Raw genomic sequence first — 20,315 nt, forward strand, 5'->3', positions numbered from 1 at the left:
CGTCAGCACATGCTCTGAGAACCTTTCCATGTATTCCATCAGGACCTGCCGCCTTCCTGGGATTCACTGACCTTAGAACACACCTCACTTGGTGCTCCCTGAGTGTTAGTGTGCCAGTGCTGGGGGCGGGTGGAAGTGGTGTGGCAGCTGAGGGCCTGGTCGTCTCAAACAGCGTTAACAGCGTTCTCTGCAATAAGAAAGAGAGAATTTATTGTGTCGGTTAAAGCTGATATCAGCATGACAATAAAACATCCCTGATAACAACTGAGGTAAGGTGTTTTCTCACACGGGGCACTCTGTCAAGTGAGATCTCTCACTGTAAGCCAATGACTGTTGCCACGTGGAAACACTATCAGGAGAACAAATCAGGGAGTGCCAATTCTTAACCACGGCTCTTTCCCTGTGTCATTCTTTCAACCAATCAGACAGATGCACATTCTCATGTAAATCTTTCTATAACTGCTAAGATAGTTTACTCTCTTTTGGAAGTTGACTGCTTGCAGACTGTATGTTAGAGAGTTATTTCTGGGATGCTGGGATGATAGCTCCCTCAGGACTTAAACTCCGGTCAGAGAGTGGGGCACAGAGAGTGATGTCCGGATATACTTTAATGGAAGTTAACAGCAGCTCAACAGTACAGCAGTAGGCATACTTAACGAATGTGGGAGGGGTGGACAGACGTGTGGTTCTGAATAACAAGAAACAAGGAGAAACAATTTTCACATGTAAACAACAATCGTCACTTCCCAACATCATGCCAATATAATGAACTGTAACACAAATAATCAGCTGAATGCTCTGACATAAGAAAGTCCCACAATCCCATTTGAACAGGCAGGAAACAAGAATATCTGCATATCTCAGGCAACAGAAAAGACCTAATGCCCCCAAATTAGGAAAGGTCAGCAATTACATGGTCTTCAGTGCCCTCTAGTGGCTAAATAACCCAACTGCGGTGCACAGATCCAACCCGCAACAAATGCTACGGTGGTAAGTCACATGCCTCTATCAATCTCGATAAATCTCCTAGCATAAACCCCCTGTAATTAACGTCAAAGTACAGCCCGTGCTATAAGTGGGAATGGACTCGTAGAACTGGAGGGATTTTGACTCACATTTGCACAGGAACGCACACGTCTGGAGATCGCTATTCCCCCGCACTCATGGAGAAAAACATGCCTAGTGCTCCTCGGACTCGTGATACGGCAGGACCGTAGCAAACAGTAAGAACAAAGTGGAACTTATCGGCAGAAATTAACACTGCACTTATAGCGATGCGATTGAAATAGAAGGAGACTTTCGGACACACTGTAGTTTTCTGAACAGAAGAGATCCATGTATGTGCTGATTTTTGATCATCCAATGCTTTAATAAATACACCAAAAGATGAAGCGTTTTGACTGCAGGTTCCTAAAAGTGGATAAATGATCATGATAACAATGGTGATAGCAAGACCATATATAAAAGACCCGCCTTTAAAATATAAGAACAAAAAACATAAATGCATAATTTTGCCAGTTAATTTTTATTTAACCTTTAGCAAACAGCCAAAAAACAGAAAGTGCCCAGATTAAGCTTGTAGTGCAGAGAATATTCCATTTATGACACCATTAGCTCATTATTACAGGAAATACTCAAGTTAACATGTTTCCTCTGAAGTCTGCAGCCTCTCCCGTGAGACTGAGAAAGAAAACAGCTTTACTTCTTGCTTTCTTTGACCAGTTGTTCCACTTCCTTCATGAAGTGCAGGCAGAGCTCATCCTGCCACGGCAGAGCAACACACTGAACCGCCACAGGTAGACCCTCGCCACCAGTCACTGCCTGAACACAAAAACACACTCCTGTCACTCAATGCTCAGCAGCTGAACGCACCACAGTCTCCTTCATCCACCTACTGTGATAAAAAGAAACTCTATAAATATTGGAGCCGCAATAGACTGATCTGGTTCAGTTCTTGGTTCTGTGTAAAGTCATGTTAAGTACATAGAATTGAAGTGAATGTCCAAAGTAATACATCACATTTTTAAATAACATTCCACAGAAAAAATTGCATTTCTTAATTTAGTTATTACAAGATAAAACTGATACTAAGGGAAAAATTAGATTCAAGCAAGTAATGTTTATTATTACTTCAACATGCACAGATGAGTAATAGGGAACATCAAACGATGAGCTCTACATAGCCCGAGACAGATGTGCTACAGCAGCTGATTGAAACCACATTAAAGTACACTGACGCACATTCACAAGTATTCAAAAAATAAATGTATCTGTATTTTAGACTTTACATCAGGGGCTCCTGACTTGTTGTTGCTGCATGAAAAGCTAGCCTGACACTGAGTCTAAGACACCAGATTTATGTGTACGCGTGTACATCTGTGATCTCACGTATTGTCAAAGTGCATGCAGCTGAATTTGTGTAGACCCACCAGTAATAAGTAATGGTGTTGGAGCACAGCTGATGTGCTGAAAACCGTGTGCTGTTCAAGATCCTGGAATTATAACTGTTTAAGTGGAGTATAATAAAACTTTAAAAGCACACTTTTACTTAATAACTTTTATCAACATAAATACATTGTTTAGTATGATGTCCTTCAAAGGTCTGATTCTTCTGAGGATCAGTGCTGTCCTCCTCCCTGTTTCTCCATTTTTTGGCCGCTTCTCTTTGAACCCTATTGCACAGGCTGTGAAACTGAAGAGCTGGAAGCAGTTTTGTTGCCGCTGGCATTGTGTGACTCGTTTAGCTTGAAGGTTACAAGTCACCTCTGACTTCATTGAATAAATTTAGCATTAAGTGGTTTGGTAGTCAGTTCCTTGGAATGGTTAGTCTGCTTGCCTATCGATCTTGCTTATCGGTTGCACTTGCACATGAGATACAATCAGCTGATTTCAATTCATATGCCGCAGGGCGAAAATAGTGACACAGTCTACAACGTGGATATAAACATTACTTTTATTTTAAATTGCAGAAAAGAACAAGCGTTAAGTTACAGTGAAAACGTCCAGAACAGAAACAACTGCAACAGTTTTTAATCTACTGCACAATATTTTGAAGGCATTTATCTGCTATAAAAAGACAGGCCAGGAAAATCTGATTCACATTCTCTGTATTTTATCCTCAGTTACTTTGACACAAAGGCATCTGCTGTGATGCTTACACTTCTAATAAAGTCTCACATGTGTCAGCTTTGTTTTTATACATAGATATAACAATAGGGATATGTACTGATAAATGATCAGAATTATAATATTTCTGGATGTCTGCGATAAAACTGAATCAACATCGATATGCAGCACTAATTTTACTCTTACTGCACTTTCTTTACAAAAATCTACTTTATGCCTTTTTAATGCTAAAACCCAGTTTTGTCCTGACACAACATGTTAGTAAATCTGGGTCTATGTTCTCACTCAGTCTTATCTCACTGGTACATGTTGCCTACCTCTTTGAAGAGTTTGTCCCACATGTCCTGATAACAGCCCTTATAGTGCTTGAGTTCCTCCTCATCCTTTGTGGTCACTGTGGAAACAGTGACTACACCCGCAGGAAAGGTAAGGAGATTGTAGAGCATCGTGTAGCTGGCAGCAGCTGAAAGTGTAGAAAACAAAAATAAAGAAACATAAACACCATTCTTAGCCTTTACAAATGCAATTATTGTTTAATTTAAATATAATTTAGTTAATGCAGTAATGCCTTTGCTTTGCTCTTTATCCAGATGTTGTAATCCAGGTTACCTTTTAATCAAGTAATGTCTGGAGACAGTTTCATGACTCTTACTGTGCTGCACTCTGTCCTGTAATGCCCAGTTTTCCCAGCAGTAGACAAAAGCAGTCGTCCTCATCTTTGATGAAATGTCTCTTTTTCTTCACTTTTTTAAGTCCTGTCACACTCTTGTATTGTAACATGTAACTGTTTTGTTTCTTATATGTATCCGGTTCCCCAGTGAGGAAACTCTCTGAATCCACTACAACATGAATTACACCTTTAGCTAAACTTCATTTACAAATAGAAGTACTAAACACAATAAAAATTAAACTGGAAAAATAAAGCGGTTGTTTTCTTAGTCCCTGCAATCTTTTGCCTTTTATAGTTTACAGCTATCATAATCAGCCATACTTAAAAGTTTGCCACAGTATAAGAAGTTGTAGGCTGGACCAGTCACAGGACACAGCAGCACATCAATGTTGCAGCTCCTCCAATGTGCTATTGTCTCTTGAATGTAGTCCTAAAGAAAACACAGGAAATCTCAATTTCTCCTTCAGACTTTCATACGTGACCATGCATCACCAGCTGACAGTACCTCAACAGCAGCATGTTGCTTCCACAGCTCAGGAACAGATCTAAGAATGAAGCAGAACGTTTGGATACAATTCCTAGCACATGGAAATGTAACAAAGAAACGATTCAAGCACAAATGAAGAATTTCAAGGATACTTTCTCACCCAACTCCACAAAGAGCATCAAAGTTGGCAGAAAGACGAGGAAACTGCCAAAAAAAATCAGCATCATTATAAATGTTTTATCAGACTGAACTGTGAAGTTAACTGTTAAACCAAGGACTCACCATGGGTTTGAGCAAGAATGAAATGGTTTTCTTCAACCACTTGGGAAAGCCGTAAGGAAAAACCTGAGGCTCCAGACAAGGGTCCACAGGTCCCCCTTCCCTAAAATGAAAGAGATCATTGGCACAGGAGAAAACAGTCTGTTCAGAGACACTGAACTGAGAATTACTGTAATGGTTTCAAAAAGAACCACAACCCCATGTTGTTCATAAAGACAATGGCAGCATGGTGATGTTTAGTGGTTAGAACTAAAAAGAAACAAAATCTCTAAATGTTAGATGATTTAAGTTTAGAAAACAAATGGTACTAACTGACTTATTAAATGGAACAACTCACAGTTTTTGTAGCAGGGTGGTAGCTCCATCTGCAAATAAACCCTTTAAAAATAGTTCAGGGATAATTTGATCCATCTTCAGTGGACAGTAAGGGACGAGCTAAAGGCAAAAATGACAGGATTAATGACCTATGACTCGTAGGGCTATGCGATATGTCGAAATACACTCAACAAAAATATAAACGCAACACCTTTGTTACTGCTCCCATTCCCCATGGGATGGACGTAGAGACCTAAAATTCAAACAGTGGTCACAAATCAGTCCAAATGTGTGGTAGTGGGCACATCTGCTATATTGAGATAATCCATCCCACCTCACAGGTGTGCCACATCAGGATGCTGATCTGACATCATGAGTAGTGCACAGGTGTACCTCAGACTGCCCACAACAAAAGGCCACCCTGGAATGTGCAGTTTTTTGCACTATTGGGGGTCTGGGGACCCAGAACCAGTCAGTATCTGGTGTGACCACCATTTGCCTCATGCAGTGCAACACATCGTCGCATGGAGTCTATCAGATTGTCAGTTGTGGCCTGTGGAATGTTGGTCCACTCCACTTCAATGGCTGTGCGAGGTTGTTGGATATTCGTGGGAACTGGTACACGCTGTCGTATACGCCGGTCAAGCACATCCCGAACATGCTCAATGGGTGACACGTCCGGTGAGTATGCTGGCCATGCAAGAACTGGGACATTCTCAGCTGCCATCTGCCCTGAACAATGTGAACCATGATTCATCCGTGAAGCGCACACCTCTCCAACGTGCCAGACGCCATCGAATGTGAGCATTTGCCCACACAAGTCTGTTACGGCGACGAGCTGGAGTCAGGTCAAGACCCCGATGAGGACGACGGGCATGCAGTTGAGCGTCCCTGAGACGGTTTCTGACAGTTTGTGCAGAAATTGTTTGGTTGTGCAAACCAATTGTTCCAGCAGCTGTCTGGGTGGCTGGTCTCAGACGATCTTGGAGGTGAACCTGCTGGATGTGGAGGTCCTGGACTGGTGTGGTTACACGAGGTCTGCGGTTGTGAGGCCGGTTGGATGTGCTGCCATATTCTCTGAAACGCCTGTGGAGACGGCTTATGGTTGAGAAATGAACATTCAATGCACGGGCGACAGATCTGGTTGACATTCCTGCTGTCAGCATGCCAATTGCACGCTCCCTCATTGCTTGTGGCATCTGTGGCATTTTGCTGTGAGACAAAACTGCACATTCCAGGGTGGCCTTTTGTTGTGGGCAGTCTGAGGTACACCTGTGCACTACTCATGATGTCAGATCAGCATCCTGATGTGGCACACCTGTGAGGTGGGATGGATTATCTCAATATAGCAGATGTGCCCACTACCACACATTTGGACTGATTTGTGACCACTGTTTGGGAGGGATGGTTATATTGTGTATCTAGAATGAATTTTAGGTCTCTACGTCCATCCCATGGGGAATGGGAGCAGTAACAAAGGTGTTGCGTTTATATTTTTGTTGAGTGTATATCAGATGACTTTATGAAAACATCTATCATTTCAAATTATATGCTATCGTTTGGCATGGTGTCGCAAAATAAACTGTTTACAGCAATATTTTTTCATCGGGACACAGAGAATACCAGCTTAGCCAGTGAAAATGAGGCAACAACAGGTAGCTCCAAATGGAAGGACCAGTCAAAATAAATCAAGGACCTTATTACCTCTGAAGCATGGACATGGTTTGGTTATGAAAGGACTGACGCGGAGCGGAAAACTGTACTATGCAAATTGCGCTGCAAACCGCTCACCACCACAGACTCAAACACGACAAACTTTTTCTACCACCTACACAAGAATCATGTGAAAGCGTATGGAGCGAGTTTATGGATGGGAAGCAAAAAAGAGTCGTCAGGTGCTCAGAATAAACTTTAGACTCAAACATTAGAACAGGCTTTTCCCCGCAGCACGCCATGTAATAAATACATACAAATAGAAATTGGAGCCCCTGTCACAACTTATGTTTAAAAATGTATAACTTCATGCATGGCTCAAAGTACTCGACTCCAGGTACACAACGCCCAGCTGAAAATACTTCACGCAAGTCGAGTTGCCCGAGATTTACAGAATTTACAGAAAATGCCCTGTTTTGTGATATCTATTGTTATCGGGATGAAAAATGTCCTATATTGGGATATGAGATTTTGGTGATATCACACAGCCCTAAATCACATACGTGGCTTGACAGTGATCATAGTGTGTGTGGTGACGTCTTACTGTGTGCCCTGCTTGCTCTAGCAGAGCTTTGACCTCTCTGACGCCTCGGGCCATGCTTGGAGATGGATGCGTGTAGCCATTGCTTTCCAAATAACCGATCCTTAGAGGTCTGGAGCTTCTGTATATCTAAGGGTGAAGAATTTTCATTTCCTGAGTCAATTAAATATAATCAGATGTTTTTGCGAAGTTTAAGATTACAGCCTGTAAAGCGTAATATAAAGTGAAGGATTAGGACAACTATGTATCGGTTTAATTTGTAGTTTTTAACCAAAAGAATAATCATTAACAGATTATATGAACCTCACAGTACAGGACACACCTCCATGTTAAAAGGTAATGGTGGAACAGTGGGGTCCAAAGAAAACATGTGGTCACAAAGAAGTGCCTGCATGCACAGAACCAGGCTGTCCACATCTCTTGCCATGGGTCCAGGAGATGACGACACTAGTTTCATACGAAATATAAAGCAGTGACTCAAATATTTGAGACAGTTTGTGTCTGTGAAATATTGCTATACAGTGGTTATGTAACTACATTTACTTTATATGTAAAGTACATATGTTTCTTACCCGACTTTTGCCCTCGATAAATTGGACGAAGGCCCTGTAAACTAATCATTACACAAAAGTGTTAACAAAGATAAAGTTTAACTCAGTGTAACTCAATGTGTAATAAATTTCCAGGAAACTGACTGAATGAGACCCACCTGAGCCGACCTGCAGTTGGTTTGAAACCACAGATTCCACAGAAGGATGCAGGAATACGGATACTGCCACCTATATCAGTGCCTATACCAAGCAGAGAGCCCCCTCCCCCGATGAGAGCCCCCTCCCCACCAGATGAACCTCCAGAGGTCTTCTGGGGGTTATGAGGGTTCACAGTCTGCCCGTAGATAGGATTACTGCAGTCATAGCTGTCAACAGACAGTTAATGAGTCTTTGCATATTATTTTCATTCATATTTTCATTATTTGCACATTTGGAATGGACAAAGGCAACTTAACACATGCACTCAGTTTTAAATGTGCTGTAGATTTTTATGTGAGTAACTGATAAAAGATGTACTTTAAAAGAGCTTGAGGCAAGTTGGTTCTCACAAAGGGAATAGCTCCTTGTTTCTTCAGGACTTGAACGAGCACACTGTCCTTTTCAGCAGGCTGGTCCAGGTTAATGACCACACCACAAGAACAGTCATGATTCTAGTGTTGGAAAAAACAAAGATGATAATGTTACATCAAATACCTGAGCTATGATGCTCGAGAATACTGTACCATACTTATAAATACTGATGGGAAATACTTCAATACTCCCAACCCCCTGAGCCACGGTCATCTGCAACCGGAAGGTCGCCGGTTCGATCCCCCAGGGCATCTGTGGCTACAACTGTAGCTTGCTTCCACCAGTGTGTGAATGTGAGAGTGAATGAATAGTGGAATTGTAAAGCGCTTTGGGTGCCTTGAAAAGCGCTATATAAATCCAATCCATTATTATTATTATTAACTGAAATTTGCATTGCATAACCTTTGTAATACCTTAAATGTAATATTTTCTTTGACGCTAACTGGAACTCCGTACAAGAGACCATCCTTGTTGGAGCCAACAGTTGTCAGCTGGTCCAAACTCTCCAGCAAAATTTCAGTGCAGCAGTTCAGCTTTTGGTTTACAGCCAGAGTCTGTTGGAAAGGAAACAAGCACAGACAGTTTGAGATTAACTTATTCACCTAAAGGGATTTTAATCTTTGTAAAATATTAAACTCTTGTTGGAAACACAGACATTACTTGACACATCAGTCTGTGTTGCTTATATGAATATTATTATCCAGTGTGTCTAAACTTTAACTGTAATAAGACAATTCTGTGTAAAAAGAACTAAAAAGCAGTGAGTTGTAAGTAGGAGTAATGTCAAAAATAAACAACATTAAGAAAAGTCTGACTAATTTAAATGATTACTTGTTTAAAAATGACTTTTGCTGTATTTGATCTATTATGAAAGATTTGTGTCATGCTGGATATTGAACCTTTTCCATGTAAGAGTAAAGCACATCCTCGGGGCGCAGTAAACCTTCGTTCAGCTGCTGTGTCAGCTCAGACAGGGAGAGCGTCAGGATGAAAGCAGAGTCAGTTGTCGGATGCTAGGAGACACAGACCCACACAGAATCATTATGTTATTATTTCTTTTAAAGGCTGCAACAAAGAGACGGAACCACATCCATGTACAGATTCAGGATTCTTCCTTCCACTTTTTTTTTTTTTTTACAAACTTTCTCAAACACAGCAATGAGTTCACTGCACTTAAACGGTTTGCACAGTCATAACTTTCATTTTCATGCTCAAGTAGGCCCAAGCATGAAGACATTGAAAAGTGCCAGTATTTTGATATTTAGTGACTAACCCTCCACCAGGTTAAACTGAAAGCAGATCATTAGCTGAGATTATCGATAAAGAGAAAGTAGAAAAACCCCCAAAGCTCTGAACTCTCACCGACTGTTTGTACCGGAGCACCGCCTGCTCTGCGTGCTGCAAGCTCTCATCTCTCCTGTTTCTGGCTCTCTTGATCTTTTCCTCCGCCTGTCGGAGGCTGTTGATCTTTTTCACCCACACAACCAGGTATCCCCCAATGCAGGCAACACCAGTGAGCAGAGCCGCTGTCCAGTTGTCCATCTTCACTCTCTTAATAAACGGTTCAGTGTTCTGCATGATTTTCGTCTTTGTCCTGGGGCTGCAAATGGGTTTAAATGCCACATGGTCCTAACACACAGCTGTTTAAATGCGACAGGCTTGCCTTGTTTTAGCTGTGAACTAAAGTGGGCGTGGTGAGCATGTAGGGTTGATTAACTTCAGGACAGACAAAAAGCCTTTTTTAGTTACTCATTAACCAGTAGCCACCAACAACTAATATGATAAGAGATAAGATAAGATAAGATAAAACTTTATTAATCCCTCGGGTGGGTTCCTCTGGGAAATTCGGTTTCCAAAAGCACAGCACCGACAGAAGTTACAGTTACAGAATATTATATACACACACACACACATATAAATACAGAGACATATATAAATAAAATATACGAAGGGGATAAATAGGAATAAAAATGAAAATACAAGTGAATTGCACATTTCAAGTATGGAGTCTATTGCACCATTGACTATTAACAAAAGTATTACACAAAAGGTATTGTACAGTGAGGTGAAGAGGCACTACAGCTTAGTTGTTCCCCCCTCCCTTGTCCCCCTGTTTCCCCTCCCTCTCCCCTCCAGAGAGGAGTTAAACAGTCTGATGGCGTGTGGGACAAAGGAGTTTTTAAGTCTGTTAGTTCTTGTCTTGGGGAGAAGCAACCTGTCACTGAACAGACTCTTCTGGTTGTTTATGGCCGTGTGCAGAGGATGCCCAGCATTGTCCATAATGTCCAGCAGTTTCTTTAGTGTCCTTTTCTCTGCCACTGTCACCAGAGTGTCCAGCTTCATGCCGACCACAGAGCAAGCCTTCCTGATCAGTTTCTCCAGCCTGGATGAGTCCTCCTTTGCTGTGCTGCTCCCCCAGCACACCACAGCATAGAAAAGTACTCCAGCAACCACCGACTGGTAAAACATCCACAGGAGCTTCCTGCAGATGTTAAAAGACCTCAGCCTCCTGAGGAAGTACAGTCGGCTTTGGGCTTTTTTATACAGGTGCTCTGTGTTGCATGACCAGTCCAGTTTATTGTCCACCCACAGCCCGAGGTACTTGTACGTGTTGACCACCTACACCTCCTCCCCCTCTATCTGAACCGGCAGTGGACCTGCTCTAGACCTCCCGAAGTCCACAACCAGTTCCTTAGTCTTTGAGGTGTTGAGTTGCAGGTGGTTTGTGTGACTCCATGCAACAAAGTTCCTCACCAGGCTCCTGTACTCCTCTTCCTGATCATCCCAGATACACCCCATGATGGCTGTGTCATCTGCAAACTTCTGAATGTGGCATAATTCAGAGTTGTAGCAGAAATCAGAGGTGTACAGGGTGAAGAGAAGAGGGGACAGCACAGTTCCCTGTGGTGCTCCTGTGCTGCTGACCACAGTGTCCGACGTGATGTCCTTCAGCCTGACGTACTGTGGTCTGTCGGTGAGGTAGTCGGAGATCCAAGCCACCAGGCAGGGGTCCACCTTCATCCTGTTCAGTTTTTCCTGAAGCATACAGGGCTGGATGGTATTAAAGGCACTGGAAAAGTCAAGAAACAGGATCCTGACCGTGCCTTTTCCCCCATCCAGGTGTGAGTGGGCTCTATGCAGGAGGTACAGGATGGCATCCTCCACTCCGACATCCGCCTTGTATGCAAACTGTAGTGGGTCCTGGGCATGTTGTACCTGTGGTCGGAGGAGGTTGAGGAAGAGCCGCTCTAGAGTCTTCATAAGATGTGACGTCAGTGCCACCGTTCGGAAGTCATTCAGCTCATTGGGCCGGTTCCTTTTGGGGACCGGGACGATGCAGGATGTCTTCCATAGGGCGGGCACTCTCCCCAGTCGCAGACTGAGATTGAAGACTCGTTGTAGCGGCTCCCCAAGTTCAGCAGCACATGCCTTTAGCATCCTAGGACACACCTTGTCTGGGCCTGCTGCCTTTCTGGGGCGAAGCTTCCTCAGTTCTCTCCTGACCTGATCCACTGTGACACTGGGAGATGTTTGGGAGGGGGGGGGGAGATGTCTTGCTGCTGAGAGAGGGATTGGAGGAGGGGGGTGTCATAGTGTCAGGAAGGGGGGAAGCGAGGGAGGTAGGAGAGTGGGGAGAGGACTCTGTAGTAAAGGTGAGGGTGAGGGTGGGGGTTGTGGGCTGGTCAAAACCTGTTTCTTTCGTTTGCCTTCTCCACAGTCCCCCCCACTGTACTTTTCTTGGTGTTGTGGCCTGTGATGGTTTTCACACCATTCCAGACCTCCCTCATATTGTTCCTCTCCAACTTCTGCTCCACCTTCCTCCTGTAGGTGTCCTTTGCTTCCCTCAGGCAGCGTTTCACCTCCCGCTGTGCTGCTTTCATCTCCTCCTTCACTTTGCTCCTGAAAGCCTTCTTCTTAATGTTGAGGACAGCTTTGACTTCCTGTGTTACCCACGGTTTGTTATTAGGATAACACCGTACCGTCTTAGCAGGGGCGACTGTGTCCACACAAAAGTTGAGGTAGTCTGTAAGACAGTGTGTCGCCCCCTCTATGTCCTCACCATGTGGGCTCAGAAGCACATCCCAGTCTGTGGTGTCATAGCAGTCTCTCAGAGCATCCTCCTTTTCTGGGGTCCATCTCCGGATGGAGCGCGTTGTGACAGGCTGCCTTTGGACGAGGGGTGTGTATTGTGGCTGTAGGTAAACCAGGTTGTGGTCTGACTTCCCTAGTGGGGGGAGGGGGGTGGCTCTGTATGCATCTCTCACATTAGCATACAGTAGGTCAATTGTCCTGTTGCTCCTTGTGGGACAATTCACAAACTGGTGAAAAGCAGCCAGAGTAGAATCCAGTGTGGCATGATTAAAGTCTCCAGATATAATAATGAAAGCCTCGGGGTTTTGTGTCTGAAGTCTTGCTGTGACTGTGTGTATTTTCTCACAGGCAGCTGTTGAGTCAGCCCTCGGAGGGATGTAAACACACACACAGATCACATGACTGAACTCCCGAGGTAGATAATATGGCCGCAAGCTAACAGCTAGCAGCTCCAGGTCCGGACAGCATACCGAAACTTTAACGGAGACGTGTCCAGGGTTACAGTATCTGTTGTTAACATAGACCAGGGACGTGCAGAGGGGGGGGGGCTAGAGGGGCTTGAGCACCCGCCCCTTTCCTGATGAGTGCCCAAAGTGCCCTTTTGTTGAGGCAACTTTTAAAAAATTTTTATTTTTTTTTTTATGTGTGTGTGCGTGCGGAGTCCTTTCTGTGCCCCTCAACAATAATATTTAACTATTAATCACAGTTTTGCTAAATAAAAGGATCTGGCTTGCATCAGTCACATGATCACTATTAACCAATGATCGCCCTCGACGGCAGAACGCGCTGGTTACAAGCCGGGAACGAGCTCACAAAGAGCACGCGCATTTTTTGCGGTACGGAGCTGTAGGAGAAACACAAGTTAACTCAGAGACACAGACTGATGCGACAAAACCAGTAAGTAGGTGTACAGCGTACACTGTAGTGTGTAGCACCCAGGAGTATTAGCTTATTACGTACACGTTGGTAAGCTGTCTTGTTGCAACTGACGAACTGAAACAAACGAGCGTGCTGTGTGTGCAACAGCGCGACAAACATTACCTGTCCTTTTATTAACTGCACAGGTAGTGCTGGTCACAGCTGCTGGCTACCTGTGTAAGGCTGTCATGGGTCTGTAGCTCTGTCACCGTTTTAGGGAACATATTTAGTTTTAAAGTATTTAGAACATATTTAGTTTTAAAGTATTTAGAACATATTGTAACGATGGTTAAGTGTTATTGTACAGTGACATGTTGGTGATCTCTGCACACTGTTGTTGTTCCTTTAAGATTCATGTTTGGTTGTGGTGTACAGGAAGGGGTGGGTGGGACCTGGTTGTTCTGTGTGTGTGCCAGGCTGAAGAGAGGTGAGTTCGAGAGCGCTTCCCCCTGAGTTAACAACCCGCTGGCTTATGTGCCAAATAAACGGACAAACTGAGACCCCAACCGTCTGGTTCTTGTGAACGTTACATTGGTGTCAGAAGTGGGATAAGAAAAAAGAACCCCAGAACGCCCGACACCCTGTTGCTGGCGACGCTTGCCGTTACGAGACGAGGATGTTGCCGGGCAAGATTAAGAAGGAGACGGAGGAGAGGGAGGAGAGGGAGGTTCGTCCGCGCTCGCCCGCCCATGGAGTGAGGGAAACGGCGCTGCGGCTGTCTGCCGAGGCTGGATTTTCTCCAGGTTTGACTAGGCTCGGGAACTGTTCGCACAGCGGCCGCGATTCCGGCGGGAAGGAGTCGACCTCGCTTGGCGCGCCGTCACGTGATGTAAACAAACATGGCGGCGCCCAGCAAGCTGCAGCGAATATAAAAACGCCTAAGTTCAGCGGCAAGACGCCATGGGAAGTGTTTATCGCACAGTTCGAGCTGTTAGCTGTCGCAGCTGGCTGGGCTGAGGAACATAAAGCTCTCCAACTGGCTTTGTGTCTGTGTGAGGATGCAGCTGCATGCCTGCTGCTGCTGACCGAGGAGCAGAGGGGAGATTATAATGCTCTGGTCGGAGCACTTCAGAGGCGCTTCGGGCAGTATAACCAACCAGTGCTGCTGAGGTCGGAGTTCCACAACAGACGCAGATTGCCAGGCGAGCCCCTCCGCATTTTGGCCCATGAAATCGAGTGCCTTTGCCGGAGGGCGTATGACAGCATGCCACCATCAGTGCAAGCGGAGTTAGCTCGGGACCAGTTCCTGCAGGCCCTGAGCCCTAAAGAGCTCCGTATGCAAACTCAGCTTGCTCGGCCAGCCACACTCAGTGCAGCCCTGGAGCTAGCGTTGGAGAGGGAGATGCTTGCAGGATCCTCTGGGGGCGCTGATGACGCACACGTGGTGAGGGCTGTGTCAGCACCTGTGGAACAGATGGAGACACCAGCGGGCTTGTGCAGTTTGGTGCAGGCGGCTTCGCTGCAGTCGCCTTCCCCTCGGGCTGGCCCACACCGCCGACCACAGAGCTGCTGGGGATGTGGACAACCCGGACACCTCATCAGGCAGTGCCCCAAGCTTGCAGCGGTTCAGGGAAACGCCCACGGGCCCGTGTAGGCGGGAGTACACGGGCCTGGGAGAACGACATCCCCACACCACCGCCACCTCCACCCGGTGCGGCCATCGCTGTGGGCTGGACCCAGGTTGGCGGCTTTTGCCATGTTCCAGTGACGATCGCGGGGGTGTCCTGTACGGCCCTGCTGGACACGGGGTCCAATGCAACGCTGGTCCGACCCGATATTGTCCCAACCGGAGCTGCTGTGCAACCGACTAATGTGCAACTTAAGACTGTGACCGGTGATCTGGCCCCAATGAGAGGGAGGGGAGTGTTCCAGTTCAAGGTGGGGGACCTCGGTGTGTCTTATGCTGCCTGGGTGGCTGACGTGCAGGACGCCTGCATCCTTGGGCTGGATTTTTTACGAGCCATTGGCGGTGTACTGGACTTAGGCAAAGGCTTCCTCGTAACCCCTGATGGGAAGAAGGTGCCGCTTATTCCTCCCCCGGTCTGCACAGCATCTGCCGCGGCGTCCACCTCCACCGCAGAGACCGCAGCAGACCCGCCAGCAGAACAGCGAGCGGAGGAGGAGGAGGAGAGGCTCTAAGCAGTGAGGAGTATCTGGTCAAAGAACTGTGAGGGGCTGACTCCACAGCAGCAAGAGAGTCTATGGCAGGTACTAAAAGAGTTTAGTGACATTTTTGCCCTGAAAGAAAGTGATGTTGGCTTGACACACTTGGTAGAGCACGTCATTGAGACCGGGGATGCCCAGCCTATTAAAGTGCGCCCACGCCGCCTGCCCCTGGCTCATCAGGAGGCTGCGGACAGAGAGTTGTGTGAAATGATGAAGGCGGGCATCATAGAGCCATCTGATAGCCCGTGGGCCTCCGCAGTGGTGATGGTGCCTAAGAAAAAAAGTCCTAGGATGCGTTTCTGTGTGGACTACAGACCACTCAACAAAGTGACGAAGAAGGACTCTTACCCCCTTCCCAGGATTGATGAGTCTCTCAACTTAGTAGCCGGGTCCTCCTGGTTCTCCACCCTGGACCTGCGGAGTGGCTACTGGCAGGTGCCACTGTCCCCGGAATCCAGACCGAAGACAGCCTTCTGCACTAACAGGGGACTATGGCAGTTCAAAGTCCTGAGCTTTGGTCTTTGCAATGCTCCTGCGACCTTCGAGAGGCTTATGGACAGTGTGCTGGCTGGCGTCCCACGGCAACGGTGTCTGGTTTACCTGGATGACCTTCTAGTGCACGGGAGCTCCTTTGATGCTGCCCTGGATGCCCTGAGACAAGTGTTGGAGAGGGTGGCAGCTGCAGGCCTGAAGCTGCACCCCGACAAGTGCCACTTCATGAGGAGGGAGGTGGAGTTTCTGGGCCACAAGCTGGGTCGTGAGGGCATCAGCACGTTGGAGGAAAAAATTCACACCATTACCGAGTGGCCCACACCAGCAGACCAGAAACAGCTCAAAAGCTTCCTAGGACTGGCGTCTTATTACAGGAGGTTTGTGAAGGGCTTTTCCTCCATAGCCGCACCACTCTTCCACCTGCTGCAGAAGGACCGTGACTTCATCTGGACCCGGGACTGTCAGCAGGCGTTCGACACCCTCCGCAGATCGCTGACAGAGTCTCCAGTCCTTGCCCCCCCTGACCCCGCCCTGCCTTTTGTCCTGGACACTGACGCAAGTAATGTGGGGCTGGGAGCAGTGTTGTCGCAGGTTGGGCCGGAAGGGGAGAAGGTGGTGGCGTACTTCAGCCGGGTCCTGAACAGGAGTGAGCGGCGCTACTGTGTCACACGACGAGAGCTGTTGGCTGTGGTGGCGGGGGTGAGACACTTTAAGTACTACCTGTGCGGCACAGCATTTGTTATCAGAACTGATCATGCTGCCCTTCAGTGGCTGATGTCTTTCAGGGAGCCAGAGGGACAGGTGGCTCGCTGGCTGGAGGAGCTCCAAGCCTTCAATTTCACTGTGGAGCACAGAGCAGGGACGCACCATTCTAACGCAGACGCCCTCTCTCGTCGCCCATGTGCTGCAGCTGGCTGCCGTTACTGTGAGAAGCGAGAGGAAATAGAGCGGGAACTCACGACAATAGACGGAGCAGCACAGCTCGCCTGCAGGGCTCTTCTGATGGTGGATGCAGCGGAGTGGAGGGCACGGCAGGAACAAGACACGGACCTGCTGCCGGTCCTGCAGTGGCTGGAGAAGGGGGAGCAACCCCTTTGGGATGAGGTCACTGGGTTTTCCATCTGTACCAGGGGGCTATGGGCCAAGTTTGCAGCTCTCAGGCTGAAGGAGGGGGTGTTGGAGCGTGCCTGGAAGGATCCTGCCACGGGGGAGGAGAGGTGGCAGGTTGTGGTGCCAAGGTCGCTGAGGTCAGCTGTGCTGGAAGCCTGCCATGGGAGCACTGGCTCCGGCCACTTTGGGGTCTCCAAGACTCTCCGCTGCCTCCGCCAGGGCTATTACTGGGGTCAACAGCGGAGGGACGTGGAGGACTTTTGCCGCAGCTGTGATGCATGTTCCTCACACAAAGGGCCACAGGACCAGTCCCGGGCTCAGCTTCAGCAGCAACCAGCAGGAGCCCCAATGGAGCGAGTAGCTGTGGACGTCATGGGCCCATTTCCTCGCACAGACAGAGGAAACCGCTATGTTCTTGTGGCCATGGACTATTTTACCAAGTGGCCGGAAGCATACGCCATCCCAGATCAGGAGGCTGAGACGGTCGCTGATGTATTAGTGGAGGGGATGTTCAGCCGCTTTGGAACAGCAGAGACCCTCCACAGTGACCAGGGGCGTAACTTTGAGTCCAAGGTATTTGCTGCCATGTGTGAACGCCTTGGGACTAAGAAAACCCGCACCACCCCACTTCACCCCCAAAGCGATGGGCTGGTGGAAAGGTTTAACAGGACGCTGGCCCAGCAGCTAGCCATCCTTACCTCAGAACACCAACGGGACTGGGATTACCATCTTCCCCTTACCCTCATGGCCTACAGGTCGGCAGTACAGGACTCCACCCAATGTACGCCTGCCCTGCTCATGTTAGGGAGAGAGCTGAGAACTCCTGCAGAGTTGGCTTTTGGGAAGCCCCCGGACGCGCCAGAGGCACCACCGGGCCGGGACTACGCAAGGAAGCTGCAGGACCGGCTGGATTCTGCACATTCCTACACCCGAGAGCAGCTGGCGAAGGCAGGCCTGCGCCAAAAGAGGAATTACGACATCACCACTAAGGGGAGGCACTTCCATGCTGGGGAGCTGGTGTGGGTCTACAGCCCAAAGAGGAAGAAGGGACGGTGTCCTAAACTGGATAGCAGCTGGGTGGGGCCTTGCAGCGTCCTAGAGCGAGTAGGGGAGGTTGTTTACAGGGTGCAGTTGCCTCCTAGGGGGAGGATAGTAGCGCTGCACAGAGACCGGATGGCCCCCTACAGAGGGCAGTCCCTCCCCTCCTTTCCAGAGGGACGTGTACAGAGCGTCCGTGACCCTGCTCAGAGGGACCCCCGACCGGGGCTGCGTTCCCCTCCCTCGGACTCTCCACCCCAAAGCCCCGAAGCTCCGCGTCCACCTCAGGGGCTCAGGAGGTCAAGGAGGGAACGTAGGCTACCACCCCGCCTCAGAGACTGTGTCGTTCCCTCGGGGACGAGGAACTTATTGCTGGGGGGGCAGTGTAACGATGGTTAAGTGTTATTGTACAGTGACATGTTGGTGATCTCTGCACACTGTTGTTGTTCCTTTAAGATTCATGTTTGGTTGTGGTGTACAGGAAGGGGTGGGTGGGACCTGGTTGTTCTGTGTGTGTGCCAGGCTGAAGAGAGGTGTAGTTCGAGAGCGCTTCCCCCTGAGTTAACAACCCGCTGGCTTATGTGCCAAATAAACGGACAAACTGAGACCCCAACCGTCTGGTTCTTGTGAACGTTACAATATTTAGTTTTAAAGTATTTAGAACATATTTAGTTTTAGAGTAAGTTTCTGGGCATTTCCTGCCTTTCTGGAGGGATTATATTTCACTAAAAAACGATCTAATATGCATGTCCACATAATAATAATTATAATTATAATATATTAAAAAACACAAGCTGTATTTTAAAAAACATACATTAAGAAGCAGATTATATTAGATTTATATTTTAAATAAGACAAAAGTTGGATTTTACAGCAGTAAAATGATTGTATCTCTACAGTTTAAAGATGTAATAAGCTTTGCCCTGCACAGAGTGGATAGTGAAACAAATGGAATCATCATAAATACATTATTTCATATTTATTACTTCCCCCTCCTCATTGCTTTATTATTGTAGCTCTAGTAATGAATAATAATGTAAGGATTCTGGATCAGCACCATGATGCCCATAGTATATACAGTATTCTGAAGAAGGTCTAAAATGTCACTGTGTGTGCATGTGTGTGTTTTATTTAGCTGGATTTAAAAAAATATTACTCATGATATAACATTGTGCAGACATGGCTGGTAAGGACATGAGGAGGAAACAGTAGGAGCTGTATGAGGCTACTAAAGGCAGTGCTATAACATTTTTCTGTCATCATTTTATTATAGATTAAGTGCAAGAGTTGTTAGGTGTGGATAATTAGATTATAGTTTATTGCAATAGCAAGTTGTGCCTTGTTCTCAGATAGACAGCAAGTGGAGAGTGATATATGAAATGATGGGAAGGAAGGAAGAAGAGAAGCAAAGAGTGATTCACAGGCAGAGCCGAGTTTATGTCACAGTTTTTTGTTGCCTTATGGTTCCAAGCGCTGTCACCAATCTTTGCATTTTGTTATTATCTCATGACACTTGTTTAATCAGCTACCATCTCTCCTGTGGACTTTTTAATGTCTACAGTCTCAGATCAACACAGCCCTGCCCTTCCCATATTAGATTCTTGATGAATGTGTGTTGTTGTTATTCAGCCTGGTTCAATGTGCCCCTTTTTAACTTTGAGCACCCGCCCCTTTAAACCTCTCTGCACGTCCCTGACGTAGACAATGAGTCCCCCACCTCTGCTTTTTCCGCTGGCCTGCGTGTCCCTATCGGCTCTCACGGATGTGAAACCGCATAGGTCTACGTTAGCCTGTGGCGTTAGCTCGGTTAGGCACGTCTCCGTGAAGATAAACAAGCTGCACTCACGGTATAGTCTGTGGTTGTTCAGAGCGCACAGTTCATCAATCTTATTCTGTAGCGCGTTCACGTTGCCCATTATCACTGTCGGGATTGATGGTTTGAATCGCCTCCGGTGATCCGCTCTCCTCGCTCCAGCATGAGCGTGAGAAAGAGTGATTAACCCACTAACAAAAAATCAATATGCTATGTAATTAATAGCATAACACAGTACTAACTTAGCCTATATGCACAAGAACATAAATAATAAACTTCATTCAACACTGTAAAATTAATTAGCTCCAAGAAATTATGGATACAACTATAAATATAGTTATTTGGCTTATATCGTGATATATATCGTTATCGCCCGAAATGAAAAAGCATATCGTGATATGAAAAAATCTTATATCGCCCAGCTCTATTAACAA

The 20,315-nt window shown here is 46.7% G+C and overlaps 1 protein-coding gene across 1 annotated transcript; it reads right to left on the reverse strand.

Annotated features, from left to right (window-relative positions):
- Window positions 1-1,516: 1,516 nt before the first annotated feature.
- On the reverse strand, window positions 1,517-9,823 carry LOC309701144 (vitamin D3 hydroxylase-associated protein-like). The gene is made up of 15 exons (XM_082525163.1): window positions 9,615-9,823; window positions 9,152-9,265; window positions 8,666-8,806; window positions 8,199-8,332; window positions 7,841-8,047; window positions 7,704-7,744; window positions 7,454-7,578; window positions 7,135-7,260; window positions 4,900-4,997; window positions 4,566-4,665; window positions 4,444-4,487; window positions 4,302-4,341; window positions 4,118-4,226; window positions 3,444-3,589; window positions 1,517-1,821 (listed from the first exon to the last, which is right to left on the reverse strand). The coding sequence occupies exons 1-15, from the start codon at window positions 9,792-9,794 to the stop codon at window positions 1,699-1,701; spliced, it is 1,728 nt and encodes a 575-aa protein (XP_082381289.1). The 5' UTR covers window positions 9,795-9,823; the 3' UTR covers window positions 1,517-1,698.
- Window positions 9,824-20,315: the final 10,492 nt, after the last annotated feature.

Source organism: Aulonocara stuartgranti (assembly GCF_965226115.1).
Source record: "Aulonocara stuartgranti genome assembly, chromosome: 23".
Taxonomy (NCBI): Eukaryota; Metazoa; Chordata; class Actinopteri; order Cichliformes; family Cichlidae; genus Aulonocara; species Aulonocara stuartgranti.